General features: G+C 33.3%; 1 protein-coding gene across 7 annotated transcripts in view; it reads right to left on the bottom strand.

Annotated features, from left to right (window-relative positions):
* The window catches only part of GRIK2 (glutamate ionotropic receptor kainate type subunit 2), a 480,740-nt gene that overhangs the window by 183,260 nt on the left and 277,238 nt on the right, over positions 1-20,242 (bottom strand). For all 7 annotated transcript variants that reach the window (XM_030042616.2, XM_030042625.2, XM_030042664.2 and 4 more), the window contains one exon: positions 13,380-13,493. In XM_030042616.2, coding sequence (XP_029898476.1) covers positions 13,380-13,493 — 114 coding nt within the window. The remainder of the gene's footprint in view (positions 1-13,379; positions 13,494-20,242) is intronic.

Consider the following 20,242-nt stretch of genomic DNA (forward strand, 5'->3'; position numbering starts at 1 on the left):
TACTGCAGTTCAGGAGACATATGAACCGAGGTCTACAAAACAGGATGAGGAAAGAATGAAAGAATATAGGTTGTTTCACTTAAGGAAGAACAGACTGAGAGGGAAGTGATAAAAGTCTTCAACAACAAAGTTGTTGCAAAAAGGAACCAGAAAAGTTCTTTTTTGTAGAGGGGACAGGAATTAATGGCCTTAAAGAAACAAAGGCAAAAGAAACAAAGGTTAGAAATTAGGGGACACTTTATAATGGTAACTACAGTTAAGTACCACAGTAGGTTATGTAGAATTTGGGCTGTTTTGCTGGAAGAAAAAGCTAAGCTCAATCACTTCCTGCTAAAAAAAAATGGCCAAGAAAACAGCTACCTGTGCAACTGTTTCTCATGCGAAAAGAATATTCACCATCCAGGAACTGAGATCCTGACAATTGAAAAATTGTCCATTTCAGCTGTGAGGTTCTGTGTTTTGGGAATTTTCCAAAATATCTGGAATTTCTTTATCAACAGTAGTCAATTGAAAGCTATTATCCCATATTAAATTGGAGTTAAATATTCAAGAAAATTGTTTATCTACACTTTTAACTCCTAACATTTATTTCTGAAGGTGCAAAAAAACTTGTTTCAGATGTAAAAAGACTCAGACTTGTGCTTCCCAAATACAACGTTCTATATATGCCTCTGTAGGCATTATGAAATTCCCATATAGCTTGGAATGCTCATGTACACAGATCCTAGACATTTGCTCTCTGAGTTGTTCAGATATTTACAGAGTCACACATCCTCCAATCTATCTGGAATCTTGACAAGACTCTTGACAACAGTTTTGTTTCTACCTTCCTTTCCAAGCAATCCTGAATTATATGGGGCAGAATTTAAATACGTGCGATATCAGGGAGGCAGTATAATTGCCAATTCATGCTTTAATGGCTCCTTTACTTAGTAAGGACAGCAGGATTTTCTTTACTGAGCCATCCAGCTCATTCATACATTCTTGCGTATTTTTCTCTAAGATCATTACAGTAATCCTCAATCATTTTATCTGTTCTGCTGATGCTTTTATACACTTTGTTTAAAAAAGAAAATCTTGCAACACTTTCTGGAACTCATAGATCCAACTCCATACTCATTATTCTTTACTCTGACCAGCTTGGATAAGGTCTACAGTAGTTCTCTATGCTACTATTTAATAATTCTAATATTTTGCTATGGAAAAAAAGCTTTTGCTAAGAAGACAGCTCAGTGAGTTATTAATACTCTTTTAATACTTTCACGATCCTTACATTAAGCCATCACTTAATGGCTCTTGCTGTTTTTCCTTAGTCTTCCACTGTCCAAAATATTTGCTTTTTCTCTCCAGACCTTTTATTTGCCATGTAAAGGATCTTCTTACTTAGCTTCACCAGGGTTCATCTTCGATTTATCAGGAAGTGGGTTTCAGCATGTTCATCTGTAATAGCTCTTATTAATCCCAAAGTTTTCTCTAGTTCTTCTCTTTTTTCTCTCGTAATATACAAGACACATTCTAAATACTGAACATGGCATTCATGTATTCTGGACAAGTCCATGCAAAGGATCTGCTACGTGCTTTATTTTTTCGAGTTTTAAATTTATATTATGGACTAATGTAAAACTGGTTGCCAAGTACACTCTCAGGAAAGTGTCTATGCATTAAACATATGATCACCATTTCTTCTTTGTGGATTATCACTTCCACCAAAATCTTTCACTAGGACAATTATCATTGATTAGGTAAACAGAGTATTTAAACCGAGTGATTCGTAGATTGGCAACTGGTTTATATTTATTTTAATATTCACAATTTAATTTTGTCCTTCAGCTCCTGAAAACATGACCCTTAGAAATTACTAGACAACCTCACAAAATGAATTGGTCAGACTTATTTTCAGAATGTTTACAAAGTATTCTTTAAAATCTTCTAAACAGTTTCAGTTGAAATTTATAGTCTTTCAACTGGAAAAATCTCCCCTGGAAAAAAAAAAATAACAAAAAATATACAAGCACCCTCCCCTTAGCACTGTTGTTATTGCTTGGAATAACATGAGTAGCTTGAAGCAAAAGCCACTGCATAAGCACTGTCTATATACAGGTGCTCCAAGAAAAAGATTCCTGAATAAATCCTCATGCAGAGACAATGTTTCCAGAAAACGTGCCTACTCTGAACTAACTTAGGCTATAGGAAAGAGATTCTACCACGTATTTTTACCAAGTATGCTTGTCCTGAAATAAGAGCAACCAAGGGGAGAGCTACTGCATTTTAAAAACAACCTTTTTCTTCATCCAAATTAATCTTGCTTCTAGTTTAGATCATTCTTGATGTGTGAAATTTGCCAAATTTGTAGTGAACCTTTGACCAGCTCAATAGTAAGGAATTACCCAAATTAAGTTTATACATATCGAAATACTTAGAATATGGAAATAAAGAAAAAGATAAAGGGTATTGGGAATAATGAGAGAGATGAATGGGACATGGGCAAATAAAGTTTTGGCACCATTAGCTTACATTTGAAATTGGGAGGCTAGATAGATTAATGTTTTCTCACAAGATTTAAATCATAGAAGTTTATAAACCTTGTGCAAGAACAAAGTGAGTCTAAATTACATATACTTAAAAGGTTCACATATATAATCATACATCTAACTCTACAATTAGATAATTCATAGTATTTAATGTAAATATTTTTAGAAAAAGCAAGGAATAGAAAGGTTGTTATTTCAATGCCAACAGAGAAAGACACATAGTAAGCAACAGTATCCTTATGTATCTGTGCTCAGAAACATGCAGTACACTCCTCCAACTTTCTGTATATACCTCTATCATGAAACTATCAAATTTAATCTGAAATCAAACACTGGTTTTGTTTCGACTGGTTATATTTCACATGGATAGCTTTTTCTCTGAAGGGAAAGTCTTCACACCACTAGTTCCTTTTAAAACAGGAGGGTTTAAAAGAAGAACAAAAGCAAACAACTAGAAACTTCAATTTTTCACTGGAGATAAACTGCCAATATCTCTAGCACTGAGGACAACAGTGTAACAAGACAACCCTCTCCAGGGTTTTTTAGAAATTTGAGATATCATGCAAATGCATTCTCTTCAGTGCTAAGCACCCACATTGCACCTGAAGGAGACAGTCACATGAACAGTTACTAGTCTCAAATGTTCACTTTGGCTAATTAACTCTACGAACATCAGCTTGGGTTATCTGGAGAATGCAATCATCCTTTTATACATGGGTGGCTGTAAATATTCCATCAATATCATACAGGTGAGCAATTTGGAAAAATTTAACACTACAGAGTTGAAAATAATTTTCTTGCATATGCCATCAAGACTATTTTCACTGGTTCTCTCAAAAACATCACAGCACCTTATTGTTATGTTAGATTTCAACATATGAATATTAAAAACAGGTCTTCCTACAACGGGATGTCTTTATGAGTTTCAGCAAATTTCTGCCAAGTTCGCTGGCTTCTTCAAGCTCATCATGTGCATATATGATTTACTCAGTGACATATATTCAATAATGTACGAGAATGTATAATGTGTGACTAGAATACTTGGAGTTTGTTTGGAAAACTTCAGTGTACATTATCATAACCATATTTTTAAAGGATGCTGAAGAAAAAACAGGCAACTAACCAATCACTCACTGTACAGGAGGTCACTCAACTTGCCCATATATACCATCCTACTGAAGCTGCCCATGTCTGCTACCATGAAAGCAGCCATCTTTAAAGTGTGTATTAGACTGCCACAAAAATTAGTATTTGAGTGCCAGAGCAGAATTTATAGGGTATGCAGAATTTATATTCTGTAGTTCTGACATAAGTACCATCTTAGTAACATTAAGGGGAGATATACCTTTAAAGCTGTGCATGGTCTTGTATCCTGTTCTTGAAGCTTGACTGTAGTTTGGATGTTTGCTTTTCAAGTGCAAAAGTATCACAACTATTTATGAAATGGTGATCATGTTTGTCAATGTTTGTCTGACTTTACTTTTTTCCTGCCCATGGGGACCTTACGTGGAGTGCAAGTTGATCATGCAGAGGAAAGCTGCCTTTTAAAAACCATCAGATCAAAGGAAATAAAAAATGGTATCATTTGTCAACAACGGTTCAGCCTAAAACATAAGAAAATCCAACACACTTGCAAAGATATTTCTGAAGAGTTAAGAAAGTTAAAAAATACTTTTGGAGCAATTTTCATCTAAAAAAAAATTCTATACGAAGCAAATATATAGCAGGATGGAATCTTGCCTTTCCAGAAGTGTTATTCTATATCCTAGTAGTCTTTAAAATCAGAAGAATGTAACTCTGCAGAACTCTCAAAGATTTGAAAGGATCACAAGGGGATACGGTTTTATTCTTGGATATCATTCTAGTCCAGTGAAAGAAGGTAAATGAAAGACAGTCAATTCTAGTGACTCAAAAATTGATCTTGTTTCATGAAATCCAGGTTTATGCCTAGTTAAAAAGACATCTAATTTACGTGGCCTTTATCTCAGCCCAAGGAAAATCAATTATCTGCAAAATCAGCTAACTAGTACCTAGTCCAGTTGACCAGAAAGAAATAAGTACTTGTTCAGTACAAAACATAATAAGAAAATTAATCAGGTCTACAGAAGATGTGAGGTAGAAAAAATGTTTTATTAAAAACTTACTAATGAAAATTGCCAGGATAAAAAAAAAAAAAAGAAAATAATTTGAATCATGATGATAAACCTAGCAGGAAAATACGCATTCTCAGAATAGTTAAATTTCTTGTTTCAACCATTAAGAAAAACCAAGTTAGCCAAAATACTTTTATTTCTTTTTCATATGTCATATATTAATCAAATGAATCCTGGTCAATGTTGTAAAGGATAAATTAGAGGATGAGACACCATTTATAAATGTATGTCACTAAGTGGTACTACACACGTCTATGTAACAGAAAGCAAAATCAGACTTTTATAATCGTAACAGACACCAATCTGATTGAAAGATATAGCAGACTGACACAGTCAATGCTAAAATTACCTAAAATTAATATATATATTAAATATATATAAAATGCTAATTTAAATAAAATTGTCATAACTCCATTACTCATTTCACATATAAACTGACAGAAGGACAACCCTCCTTGAAGTGAACATTTGCAAAATAAACGAGCATTTGATAACAAACACAGAAGGGGATCAAAGAAAGTTCACATAATACACAGAAATTAATCTTATATCTTTCTCATCTATTTAAGCAATGTTTGACTGCAAAACCTAAGCTTCTTGAATTGGTGCTACATCAAATTGTGCAGTGAAATTTACACACATTTAAATTCATTAAAACCTGGCTGTCCAAAGTTTAATCATAATCAAGTCACCCCTTCTGAAGAGCAAAGTGTTAAAACCTTTCTAGGTATCCACTCAGTATATATCTGTGATTCTTTTCAGTGCATCTTTGGGTTTGTTTTTGTTTATGTTTTTAAACACTGACCCGTTTTCTTACATTGACCTGTAAGGAGTGGGGCGGGGCGGGGCGTGGGGGGGGGGGGGGTGGAAATCTGTTTTTTTTCTGATAACACAAATGTTGGATGAACAGTTAGTAATAAGGAGCAAGTATCATGCAGACAAAGTTTTGGTGTGATGGACTCAAGAAAATAGTGTATATTTTAAAGGAAAGCTTTGAGAAACAATAATGAAAATCACAGCTTTAAGAAAGTAATTTACCCTGAGAACCCCTCTTGGGAGCAACTATTTACTATTACTATTTCCTCAACAGGTCAGCTTCCTACAAAACTTTAAGATCAAAGTAGTCATTTAAAGTCTCCTAAGACTAAAACATCTTCAATGAAGATAGATACGGAAAAGTCCCACCTCAAGCCAGAGTAGTACTAAAAGTGAGAACACAGATAAACTAGTAAATGTAAGTTAATCATTTTTCTGAGAAAATTTACTGCAAAGTACACTAAACTAAAACTACTGCAAATAAAGATGTGGTCACAAGGAAGAGTAAAGTAGCAGGTAGATTAAAAAAATATATCTGTAAATAGAAGGTAAATGCTTGAAAAGTATTATTGAGTAATATAAAAAAAATTACAAATTTCATTCAACAATGATATGACCCCTAAGCGACAGATGACTGTTGTTTTCATGCAAACTTTCTGTTTACATGTACTGCTGATGAATAAAGACATTTTGCCTTATTGATAAGGTGATGTCCTCCTGGCTGTGTGGTGAACTTTAATCACAGTGATTCCTTTCAGTGACAGTGAAGTCAAAATAATCAGATGACAACAGTCATTTGTCATACATTATCACTGAGGGGGTAGCACCCTTCTGGATACAAAAAAAAGGATACATCAAGGGATAGAGAGATTACATAAAGTCTTTCTTTGATATAAATTGTTTTCTGAAGTCCAAAAATCAAATAAGATAAAGTTGGACAGATTTCAAAAAGAAACTACAAGGAGGAATCAAGTTTCATTTGTATTGTATTAAAGGACAGATTAAATGATCAAAATGTTTTCTTCTGACTTTATGTGCTAAGCCTCCATGAATGTAAACAACTGGTTTTCTCATAATAACTCTCTAAGTTGCATTATTTCTATGATACACAGCAAGTATACTATCTCCAAAGACTTTTTTTCATTAGGGAATGTCAATATAACAGTGTTGCTGTTACACATTTTCATGTGTTCTGCTTGCAAAATTTATCTGTATTTGTTTTTTAACACATAAGTTGCATCACAAACTTAAAGCTTCCCTACACAATAAAAGATTATTGTCTTAGTTTTCCACATGTTGAATTAACATTGCAGCTTTACAGACTTGTTTTGGTGTTTAAAATGTACAACTAACACTTGAATGAAAACCCACTTATTCTATACAAATGTGGGCATGGAAAAAATTTACTGATAGAATTTTTTGTATTTGGTTGTCTTGATCTATATGTTTTCTTTTCAGTTTTGGACAAGAAATACTTACTTGAGTGATTCCTGTGAGCTGTATTATATTTCAACTACAAAGATATTACTAGTAACTACAACAATAAATTATACATTTCAAATTATTCTAGTTTTAATTTTTATGAATAGTTATCAAACAGGTGGCTTGTTCATAAATACTTTCAACATGGACATTTAAAGATTTTTTAAAGAATCTAGAACTTTCTTATTACTATCAGCATTGAAAACAGCAAAGCAAAACAAAACAAAAAAGTAGAAGCCCTGATGATGAAAAGAAGAACACCATCTTCAAAATTTGCCATTGTTAGAACAGAGAATTTTAATCATCAGCTTCTAATCACCAGGGATACTGGAGTTAAAAGGTTGCCATATCTAATTAACATTTATGTCAGATGTAAGGAATACACAATAGGCTTTCACAGTTGGCAGTCAAAATTCAAGTGGGAGAGGTGAAGCAATCCACTAATTACAATCAGTCAAAACACTGTAATATATTAGACAGCTCACTAGTCATTTGACCCAGGATATTTTAATAGAAGAAACTGTGGCCAGACCCAAGAAAACAGCAAAGTCGCCTTCCTCCACTATATTGTCTATAACATAAATTAATTATGAATATCCTTATTTGACATCTTTTAAGATATTTCCTGGAAGATTCCCTAGTGTGACCTTTTGAGTCATGAAACATGTAGTCATAACTATGCTTTGATAAACCATGGCCTAAAGAACTCAAGCCACAGCTGTTCTTTTCTGCAGCTTCTCTCCTCATTTTGTCAGGCTCCTAAAAATAATAGTTTTCTTTATTCCCCCACAATGTACTCTTAACTTTGGCCAGACTTTAAATCACTTCAGCTGCATCCCAAGAATGTGTACTAAGTTTCCATTCCAGTAAAGCAAAACAGATATGAGTGGATGCCTATTTCAAGCAAAAACACTTGACTCAGTAGACCACAGAATGTGAAAGCATTAAACTGTTGCAACACTGCAGACTGTACTAACCTATTTTTCAGCTGAATTAAATCATACTGTCTTCATGATACATGAAGAATATCAGAGACATTATTACATCTTACCATAATGGAAAGCAAAACATTCTTTTCTTATGATGTATCTCAAATTTTCAAAAGACTGTGGGGAAAAACAAACAAACAAACGCAAAGCCAAGATATCCAACAAATACAACAAGCATTTTCCTAGACTGATGGCCCTTGGTGTTCATAAGTGAAAATCCTGAAGACAAGTTATAAAGTGATCCTTGCCACTATGTGAAAGTATATTTTTATTACTAACATTTTAGTGGAAGGGAATTGAAGCACTAGAGAATTATTTGGGAGAAGTTGTTTGGGATGATGCTGTAAACTTGGAACCCAAAGAAAGTACTTCTCAGTCATTATCCAGAGATATAAATAAATGACTATCCTACCTTTAGCTTGCACCCAGCCAGAAGAAAAATAGCTTTATTGACTTTTTTTCTACTAAGTCAAACTTCAACTTGTGCTGATCCCACTGCAGTCATTCATATACTATGACTCCCTTCAAACTCGTATTTTTTTTCTGATAGGCATCACTTACTTTTATGTTTGAAATACAAACAAACACCATGGCCAAGCATTTCTCTGAATACCTTGCAAAGTCTGAAGGCCCTGAAGGTTATTAGAAGTATGCAGATGTTATGCTGGATCTCAGGACAAGGGTGGTTTTCAACTTAAACTCTTTTGCATTTTGAGCACCAGAAACTATAAAGCAAGCTAATTCACCTTTCTCAGTGAAAAAATTCCTGAAACACATTAAAGTAGTTTGCTTTACATTTCCACTACATCTTCAAGAAATCAGTCAGTTTATAGTCTGCACTGGTGCTTGAAGACAGAGGAATGGAATTGAGGCAGGAGTGGAATGAAGTTCAGGAACAAGAGGGTGCAGACTCTGGATGCTGAAATTGGTATGAGAAGTCTGGGAGAGGCATTTAGGCACACACTGATTATGACAGGAAAGTACATAAAAAGGGGATAAGAAAAGTACTAAAACTGGAAGGTAAGGAATTGTATATTCCTTTGGGTTCCAAAGAAAAAAAAAAAATTATCCCATCTGAGTAAACTAAAAATAGAAAAACATCAAGTTTACAGTTTTTCTGCTAGTCAAAACCAGATTCAACTATTTCGTGGCACTACACAAAATTCAAATAGATCTACAAGAGAGAAATAATTATTTAGGGCTATAACATCAGCAGGAACCAAATATTATTGAGTTATTAATATCTCAAAATTTAGGTATTACTTGAAGCATCCAGAATGACACAACAGTAATTATAAGAAAATGCTTGCATCGGGTATCTTTCCTCAAAATATACCATAAATATGAAAATGAGAAAGATTACAAATCTGCAATTCTGTGTATAGATGAGTGACCCATCTTTATAAGATAAAAGGTAAAAGTTATTTTTTTTATATATATTAATTTAAATATTTGCCATTAAAATCTCATGTTTACATATCCTTTGTGTCCAAAAGAAAAGGAGAGAAAGTATGCAAAATGAAAAATGGCATACCTAAAAAAAGAAAAATCAAAGATGCTAAGACCTTGGGCTTTGTTTGATTTCTTATCTTTATTTTGAAAACAAGATGTCATTTATACAGCATCAGATTTCTACCCATTTGAAAAAGCAGCATTTATAAATAAGATACAGTGTGGGGATATTACATTTTGAACTAAATAAAATTGTTTTGAAAATCCGTTATAATTGTTCCTTCTTCTAAAACATTCAAAGTGATTTTTTCAGGGAAGTATTGTAAAAAAAGTAATTTCACTTTTCAAATGTGAAGTAACAAAAACCTGCTATATTTGAGATTATCACACACCTTTCATAACTTTCACACATTTCTTGAAAAATTAAACTTGACAACTGTGAGCTTTTCAGAGCTTTGATGTAAGCAGATACAGAAAAAGCACATAAAAGCTATAAGGGAAAGTAAAGGAGTATTCATTTCAGCAGAACAGGACAAATGAGCCTGTATGATAAGATGTACAGGCTGAATGCAATTTAGCATCAACAAACAAACACCATGCACATACATTTATAAATACGAAAATTGAGTTCCAAAGTTAAAAAGTTTCTAAAGCAAAGGCAGAATATGTACAAGAACAAAAATATTTAGATACATACATCTAAAATGTCAAGAAAAAAAAAAAAGAGTTCTGATAGCTTGCAGAACAAAGTTAATTTAGGAGAATCAAATTATAAGAAATCCTTATTTATGAACTTGAAAGGGTTTTTGTTGTTTTTTTTAAACAGAATATTCACAATGTAGAATTTCAATTGTAGAAGAAATTCTGAAGTTTCAATGCAGATGGCATTAAAATAAAGCAAAGCAATAGTGCAAAAAAGATTGAGATATCCAAAGCTATGGTTATAAAAGATACAAACAGCATATTTTATATTACTATTATTTTCCAAATGTTTCTTCAACTAAAAAGTTGACTATCACTCCGTTGGACATGTTCAGCTGCTACTCTGGGCTGCTATGGGACCAGAACTTGGAAACCAGACATGCTTCTGCACCAAAAGCACACACCAGTAGACTTCTGAGAAGTGATAAAGTACTAGGAACCCTGACCCCTTTTCAGAACAGAGCTCATAAACCAAGGCATAATCTTTCAGATGGTTACCTATAGCACATATTATGGAGAATTCCAGACAAAAAAGACCACATCCTTACTTGCAGTAGATAAATTTATGAATTTCAGTTTACTTATTATTATTTTGCCTATCAATATATTTTCATCTTCAGTGGACTCAGCCACCAAAGAAAAAGTAGGGTATACTCACAGTTGTAACAATCTTAGTGATTACAATATAAAGGAGGAAAAAGATATCATTCAGAATTTCAGAAGACAGAATTAAAGATGAAAGAAAGACTGGGATCTTTAAAAGAAAAGTGAGTGTTGAAGCAAACTACAGAGAATACTGATCAAGACTCCACAGCTGGCAGTATGCTATAGACTATTGTAGAGGATTGTTAAAGTGAAAAAACAGCTTAGAAAAATCACATGAACAGCTTAAATGAGAAAATTGGGGTTTTTCAAGCAGTACTTTCCAGACTGAAAAAAGGAGAGAAAAGGAAGGTGATGAAGAAGAAAATATGTTTCTAGGAGCTGTAGTATTTTATATTGTTCTCTTGCATTGCTACAAAATGAATATTAAGTAATATGCTTTCTGCCCAAATGAAATGTATTTATTAAGCACAAAAAGCTAGAGCTACAAAAGTAAGCTAGTACATGTGCTTTCTGCACCAGAACAATTTTTGGTTCATTTTGTTATTCTGAGTACCACACTTATAATGTCTTCATAGCTGAAAAGAGTTATTGCAATTACCAAAACTTTCGGTGAACAATAACTGAAGTATAAAAGGCAGTTACAAGTGAGCAACTCGTAACACCAGTTTGAAGTCCTCATATTTCTTTTATTTATTATTTTATTTAGATATGTGCAAAGAGGACAGATGCTTACAAAACACCACTAACAAAAAGTTACCCCTGAAGAGAAAGGGTATCCTTGATTACAGAAAGCAGCTGCTATCATAAATCTCAGGATCTACTTTTGTGAGCTTTACCACTCCAAAAACAGTGTTCATTGATAGCGCTGCTATTTATATTTGTGCAGTTTACCTTTTCTTGAGACCATTGTTTTAAACAAAATCATGCAAGTGTAAGTATCACTATACAAAATCAATATGGTACACACAGTGTATGAACTCAAACCTCATCAATAGATAGATGTTAAAACATAAATAAACTTGAAACACCCTAAGTTATTGAGTGTTTCTTATGTAATCTTGCAGGGATTGATCCTTGTCCAGTATTGTAATCACTGGTCTGGAATCAAGTATACAATGACTGCTAATGAAGAGTGCAGATGATACAAAGGCTGGTTGAGTACCGAGTAATGAAGGGAACAGGTCTGTAATAGAGTTAGGACTATATTCTGGAAAACAGTAATTCTAGAAACCAATTAGGAAAAATATGAAATATAGTTATTGATCAGCAGAATGCTTCAAGAAGAATCCTGGGCAAGATATCTGGATACAACGTAACAGGAGTATAGGGGGGGGTCAACTGGAATTATGAAGAAACATTACTTAATAGTGCAGTAGTTTGAAAACTTTTGAAGGGCAATGAGAAGAAAAAAGACAGAGTAATACTCTAGAAAACATGCTTTTACTTTAAGAGACTATAAGAAGTTCATTTACATTTTATAAAAAAGAAACCCAAGAGATGATATGTTTATAAACTGTAATTAACAGCACAAGAAAAAGTTGTGGTAAAACTGTGCTGGTCTTAGCATAAGAAGAACTTATGTCTGAAAGCCAGTCAGCCATGTTCCAATTATATATCAGGTATGTATTTTTCAATTAGTGGAATAAATGAAATAATGCATTGCAGAAGATTTTCTATAATTTGTAAATCTTCAAATAAAAACAGGCCTTATAAGTAACCAAAAAGTTACCCACTGGATGAAAATATATGGCTTATGTTACATAAAAGGTTAGAAGCACACTGGCATTTGTATCTATGTACCTATGAAAATTCATTCTAGCTTGAAATGTCAAAATATATGTGGGTAGGTGAAAGCTTCTTATTAAAGAATAAAACTGTTGGGAAGTGAATTATTTTTTTATATTTGCAAATTAACAATAATGGTGGCAGACAAACAGCAGACACACTTCTGGAAAGTTTTTCAATTGTGTTGAAATTAAAATTACTATTTCAAAGTTATGGTGTGGAAACTAGTGAACATTTATTTGTATATAACTAAATATATGTAATTATAAATAAAAAATACCTCATTCACCACTGTGAATTTTTCAACAATGGAAATGAAAAAGAAGTTACTTAACATGTTTATTCTGATCTAGTTGAAATGATAGCTCAATTAAATTTCTGTATGATTAAAGATTTCAACTTAATATTCAGCTAATAATGATGATGAAAATAAATATTAAATACTTCATACTTTCTTTAGAGGTAATATCATGGTGCTAGATTAGCAAATGAAAGCAATAAATTTTGCTGGCTAAAATCATCAGGCTAATAGCCAAACCACTTTTTTAAACAAACACCTTTTGTATTCTCATATGGTGCTGAACTAAACAGCTTTGTGAAGGAACCAAACATTTTAGTCAACAATGACAGTGAAATTACTAATCAACTAACATAATTCCAAAATTGGCATAATTTACTTACAATTTAGACGAGAATAAACATCCATGACTAGTTGAACAACTGGAGTTCATTCATGAAGCAGTAATTTCTACGTAACTATAACGTATACTACAGACTATTCATTACTGTTGTAATTAGTACAGCATATTCTATTAGGTTTCCTGTACAACTGTATTTCTGGAAAAGCAAATATAATTGCTTACCAAGATGGTGGTAACAATTAAAGAGCGATTGGACAGGGAATCTGTGATGTTTGCTGGTTTTCCTTTCTGATTCTCTGTCATGTTAAGGCCACTCAATGGATCCCAAGTTCCAACCTATAAAACAGTAAATTACTATGTAAATTGTCCATTAGTTACATTTCAACATCTAGAAAAGAACACTATAAGGAAAAATAGATTGCTACAGGGAAAAAAAAAGATTGCTAATATTTATTATTAAAACCTGTTCCATTATTCTCCGTCATTACATTTAAAGCCTGCTTGTTTAAAATATGATTCACACTACCTCAAAGCGTGTTTTGTGAAGTGTGACTTTAAGTGGAAAAATGATGCACAGAATGTCTAAAGCTACCCTGAATACTTAATTTTCCATTTAACTTTCATTCTTCAACATAAACTACATCTGAAGATAACTTAACAGGTGGAAATTCATTTGCAGAGCAGAGAGCATTGTCTCTGCATAAGGATTTACCCTTTTCTGTGACCAGACAGAACAGCAGAGCAAAAAGATGTTTTGGGGAAAATGTAATGGAGAAGACAAAGTATGTTAAGTATAATAACTTAATTGATTTACAGATAAATGTTCAGTATGTAGCTCTTTTGACATTTTATACCTTGAAATTCTTATTCCAGTAAAGTCAATAGGATTTTTATCTAAGGAAGGAGGTCCAAGGTTATGCTTTAAGGTTCAGGTCAAGGACAGTCTCACATACTAAGTAATAAGTAACGGGGCTTATGATAGCATCATTTATCTGCAATTTCATCACTATACAAACGAAAAATGGGCAAGCAGTAGATACAACTATCCATTTTTAGACATCAGAATGTTTGCATTACTCCATTGTCTAAAAAAAACCCCACAAATTTTTCTTTTTTGGTTTTAGACAGGATTTTAAATATAATTTCAAATACAAAGCAATATCTTTAATACAAGGTAAAGATATTTTAAAACTAAATCTAGACAGAAATTAAAAAATTTTGTGAGCTTTGATTGCGTGTGTATATATAGATATATATATATATATACACTGATTCCTGAGAAACTGTTCATATACTTTTAAGTGGTTTCTTGCAGTACAGCTGCCAAGTAAGTTCAGGATGCAATGTGGTATGGGTTAAATAAAGAGAGTTTAATTTCTAAAACTGAGAATACAGCAGAGCATGAATCAGGAGAAGCTGTAATGGAGAAAAGACAAATTTGCTCTCTTTTTCTATGATGTTCTGTTCCACAGAAATCAATATTTTTACTTTCTTCTTTGCATAACACTTAGTTCCAAGAAGGCACTCCTTTGAATGGCTGTGATTCTTGAATTTTGGCCATTCAGTGCCTTGTAAACTGATGAAAGAATCATGAAGGGAGGAAAGGAGAACATGTGTGTCTCAGAAATACAATTGGAAAATAACATCTAACACATCATTTCAAAATATTGAAACCAAACCTTACTACCAAAAAAACTTTTCTTCATTTATTCTTTTAATGACTTGAAAGGTTTTTAGGAAACCCAAAATGTTCAGCCTTGCAGTTTGGCCACAATTAAGAAACTGTAAAAGGGTCAAGAACTCTTAGTTGCAATGTTCTGTTCATTATGGCAATCATCGTGTTTGCTTTACTTCAAAGAAAGATCAAACTAGATTAGAATAACAAGGAATGACAAAGACCAGAACTTGAGCCTGTCCCTGCTGTTTCTTCACATAACTGGACACATAAAGCTGGACTAATCTCCTCTGTGAGATTCAACTTCAGGTACACAAGTAGCACAAAAATTTCTAAGGGAACACTATCACCTTATTTGATCAATTTCAAATTCTAAATTCATTAAATCATATACTTTATTCAAGTTCATAATTCAAACTTATCTTGGCAAAAGCTAACACATTGCTATATAAAAAGCTTCTTCCCCTACTTTTTAACACAGCCACAGTCACAAGCAAATGAATAATTATCAACTGTTAGAATCTGAGGTTTATCTAACTACATCTACATAGACTTATAAGAACTATCAACTGCATTACTTTAAAAAGAAACTTCTGTCTTGATAAATTATCACATTATCTTTCTAAATGAGGTTAATTATTCTTGTATTGCTACTTTTGTGAATCAAGAATCTAAGAAATGGAACAAATGTTGAATGTTCCAAATAAGACATACTTTGCATTATCTTCATTAAGATCAACAACTTACATCACAGATTCTGATATACTACTGATATGTATAGTTCCTAAATCACACAAACTTATTCTCAAAGCTGCTTCTTCTAGAGAAAACTGCATAGACAGTGCAGCAAATTCATTCTTTTCTATCTTTTCTATTGCTTAAGCACAGTGTTTTAATTTTAATGTAGCCTTTTGAACAGCATAAAATTGCTAATGTGTTTTCACTAGAAAAGTTTAAATGCCAAAAATACAGAAAAAGCAAATCAAGGTAGGCTACTACATATAACTGCAATTCAAACAACTTACAGTTTACTTCCACTGCATTACATTTATTTCCAACAAACTTTCAAGTTTTCCTAAAAACTGAAATAAACTGATATTCTAATACACCCCTTATAGAGAATGTTCACATAGTAAATACAGTCACAGGGAGGCTGTCAAGCCCTTGATCTCCTATTCTTCCATTCAAGTCCCCTAAACGGATATACTATTCTGGAGTGAGCATGCCAATTAGAACATGTTAACACTTATCCATAGCACAGGACCCAAACAAGGAGTTCCCATGAAGCTGACGTGCTCCACAGTGAGACAAAGAATCTCTGCGATACAAAGAATTAGCTTAGTCAAGAATCAGCTTATTCAAGTTGAAACAATTCCAGCAAGAGCTACTAAAAGACTCGTCAGCTATCATAGTATATTCTGTAACATGACAATTGGGGTGCTCCTCAAGGACATGGAATACAGTTTCCCAACTACACTTGAGTGATTGAAACTTTCATCCAAGCTTCCGTGTATTTAACTACTAGATAACTATGAGGTTACTGCAGTTCCGAAGAAAGTTTGGACAGAAGTTTCCATTCTTTTATTATTGTCTTGATAAACAACAATTACCTATGTTTTACCTGGGATTTTTTGTTTGGTTTTTCTTAATAAAACAGTTTTCAGAAAAAAATCCTCAAGTAATTTGCAATCTCTTAATTAAGTTGCATCATCTGATCTGAGACAGTGGTGGCAAGGCAATGTAACTTTTTTATATAACTGTATGGAACAAGTCCTAAACCTGTAATCCAAATGAAAAATACATGTTTGTGATAGTAGCAGACATCTTACTAATAGGAAGTTAAGAGCAAATTCATCTTTTTCCTTTTACTGGAGATTATGACCACTGAGACAGTCCTTACTGAAAGGCAGATAAAGAGGAAAAACTAGGAAATATGTGCTTAAACTCTGATTGTAGAGTCATTATTTTCTCAGAATTCTGTATTGATTAGAAAATTACCTGTGTCTATGAAGACATCATCTCTTTAGACTTCAATAAGTGGAGTTTCTGGGAGTGTTCTGGTGGAGTACTGCAATACGCTTGCCATTTTCTTATATTCTTCCCTAGACTTCTGCAGCTGGCCACTTTCAGATACAGAATACTGGACTAGATGAATCTAGAGATTCTTTTCTCATGCACCACAAGAAAAGTTTGTCATCCACCTTTAGGCGGGTACACTCTGAGGTTTCCAAATGGTCAATCAATCCTACACCACTTAAACAAAACTCTTAAATAATCTTCACAATATTTACTACTCAATAGTTCAATAGTAAAATTTCAAAACTAAATCTCACCAGAAGTGTTTAAAAATAATAAGTGACATTACCAAAGGACAGAATTTAGCAAATACTGAAAAGAAGTTTGGCTAATGTTCACACAAATGTAAAAATAATTTGATTCTTTGGGGTTCAAGTATTTAGTGCATTCAGTCTCCAAAAAAACATCACTACAATTGCACCTATTTCCAAAAATATTAATTTAATTTCATAGCAAAATGCAATTGGCATGATTTGTGAAGTAGTAATACTCTAGAAAAAAAGTGTTTACTAAATAATAAAAAATAAGTAAAAATATGAGACCTGTTAAATCAGAATAAGTAATAATTCAAATTCTGAATCTGTGAAAAACTACACACAGTTAACACTTTGAGCTGAAGTCCAATACAGCTTTCTTCTTAAGTTCCTGCAAGATTGCTGAGCAGACTATACAATTTTTATGCAAAGAATTAATGTAATTCAGCACAAATCCAAAACGTAGCCCCATACAAGGTACTATGAAGAAAATTAACTCTATCCCAGCCAAAACCAGTACAATAATTCACCACCACCCCAAAAAAGCAGCATTGTACACTCCTGAAACTTAAAATTTGCTGAGTATACATGTACTTTAGAGTAGTTTACTGAGCACCAGTCTCATGAGATGTTATCCACAAAAAAATTCAATAGATTAAAGTAGCTTTCTTACTTCAGCATGTTTGAGAAAAAGAAATTTCTCTTTATGAATAAGCAAGTATTCTTTTAAGTATTTTTCTTTTTGAATTTCCTTCAAAACTCTCCTAAGAAAAGTAACATTTTGTGGGGCTCTGAGTCAATCGAAACTGTACATACTACTCACAGTGACGTGCCACAAGCATTGTATTAGGAAGGAACATTGCCCTTCTGCAAGTGGTAACAACTGTCTAACTATGCAGCCAAAATCAGAGCCGTATTCAACCCTCAAAGGATTGTCAAATGTGTCTACAGTTTACTGTCTTTTCTTTATTATAATTTGTAGAGTAGTTAGTAATAGTGGTGATTACATCAAGAAAATAATCATTTATACTCCAGTGTGAGTAATAGTATTTCTTCCTATTTATGTATTTCCCATTTGCAAATTGCTTCATTTATTTTGCTTTCTTCAGAAATATTAATATGCTTGCCTTCTTTGCCAAATATCTTGTTAATACCAATACTTCTGGCTTCCCTAGATCTGTTATCTCAATTTTTTTTCTCTAACTTTTACAAAACCCTCTGTTTACGCCACTTGTTTTTTTTTCCCAGGTCATTAATAAAGATACTAAATAAAACAAGATCTTACATTGATATGCTGGACAATGAATTACAGCTCATTTTGTGTCATTTATATTCATCCTGTGTGTAGGTTCCCGAGCAAGATTTCAAGCCAGTTGTTAACATCTCTATTCAAGAAATGTGATTCTTCTTCAGTGACAAATTTTCATACCAAAAGTGGTATTGAATTCAGGTATTTGTTTTCTCCCTTAAGTATAAAATAATTTTCCTCAAGATGCAGCTTCAGTGTAAATACTGATTGATTGTAATTTAAATGATAATTTGCTTATTATACTGGATTGCCACAGTTGGGGATTTTCACTGTGCTTAACCATAAATAGTTTCAGTGTGTCCAGAGTGACTGTCAGCAAATTTTGTTGTACATTACATTAGCAGCACTCCAATCGCCTAATAATTTGTCATTTTCATCTTACAAGAAGCTATCATTTTTGTCAGACACGACTTTTTATTTAGAAATGCATACTTCTTATTGATTGATGCTTGATTATCACCTCTCATTCAAGAGTTTCAGGAACAGGTATCTTATGTAAAATCTGAGATCACACGTGAAATCTTTTTTAAATCAATGACCAATTTTTTCTGTTGCCACTGACTTTAGCAGTCATTTGTACTTAAAATACATGATTTGGGTCATTTCCCATTATACTAACCAGGCAATTTATCTAGGGCTTTTTTTTTGCAAAATCCCCCTAAAATAGGTCTTCTAGAAATACTTCATAATAACTCTTTTTTCTTCCCTCCAAGAATATTTTTCTTCTCAAGATATCTCATTTTGTGACAAAAGTATTAGAGATTACTGGTGAAATTGTTGGGTTGAACTGTTGTCCTTCACATAAGAAATCGTTCCCCCATATTTGGAAGGAGGTTAGATGAAATAATAGCTATTTACAGTATGGAAACACAACACACATAATATGGTACACATAATTCCCATCTCCCCATCTTCTCTCATCCCACAAAATGAATTAATAAACAAAAACAAATAAATAAAGCAAAACTGTTCAGGAACTCTAACTACATAGACAGAGAGACTTGACAAGATGGTGGTTTGGGAAGAACATTAGGAACATACAAGATAAGAACAAAGATAGGGAAAGGCTCCCGAAGAAAGAAGAAAATAAGAGAGAAAGGGGATGGAAGAGCAAAGAGATGAAGAGGGACAAGTGGGTGGGGATTAGATGGAAAGGGAAATGGACAGGGAGGGGAAAAGGGAAACAGACAGGGAGGAGGGGAAGGGAGAGAGGAAGGAAGCAGCGGGGGAAGAGGGAAAGGAGAGGAGGAGAGAGTAGCAGAAAGCAGGATGGAAAGAGCGTGATGTAGAGAGATGGAGTGAATGCGTGAAGGGAGGGAGGGAGGGGACTGAGAGAAGGGAGAGGGATTCACCATAGCTTTAACAGAGGACAATCTTGTGGGGAAAAAAAAAACCAACTTTGAGACAGCTCTTTTAAATAAAAGGACTGGCTAAAACATACTCTCTCTACTAGGAAGTGTCCTGCTCTAGAGTTTAATGACTCACCCTGGATTCAAGAAGAATAGGTTTGTATTCTTTCAGACTAACCAAGTTTTCTTCAAAGAAACCCATTTATTTGTCACCACTGTTTCTCTTTCTCAGTGAAATACCCTATACATTCTAAATATTTACTAAAAAATTCAATCTCATGTGCATACACCTTAATTTTCTTTTTCCTAATTTCATATCACTACACCCTACAGAAACTGCTCTGGTTTTGCTCACATGTATCTTTGAATCTGTGTAGCATTCCTCATCATTCTTTGCTAACACTTTCCTAACTCCTAAACTT

This window comes from Aquila chrysaetos, chromosome 2, assembly GCF_900496995.4.
Source record: "Aquila chrysaetos chrysaetos chromosome 2, bAquChr1.4, whole genome shotgun sequence".
Taxonomy (NCBI): domain Eukaryota; kingdom Metazoa; phylum Chordata; class Aves; order Accipitriformes; family Accipitridae; genus Aquila; species Aquila chrysaetos.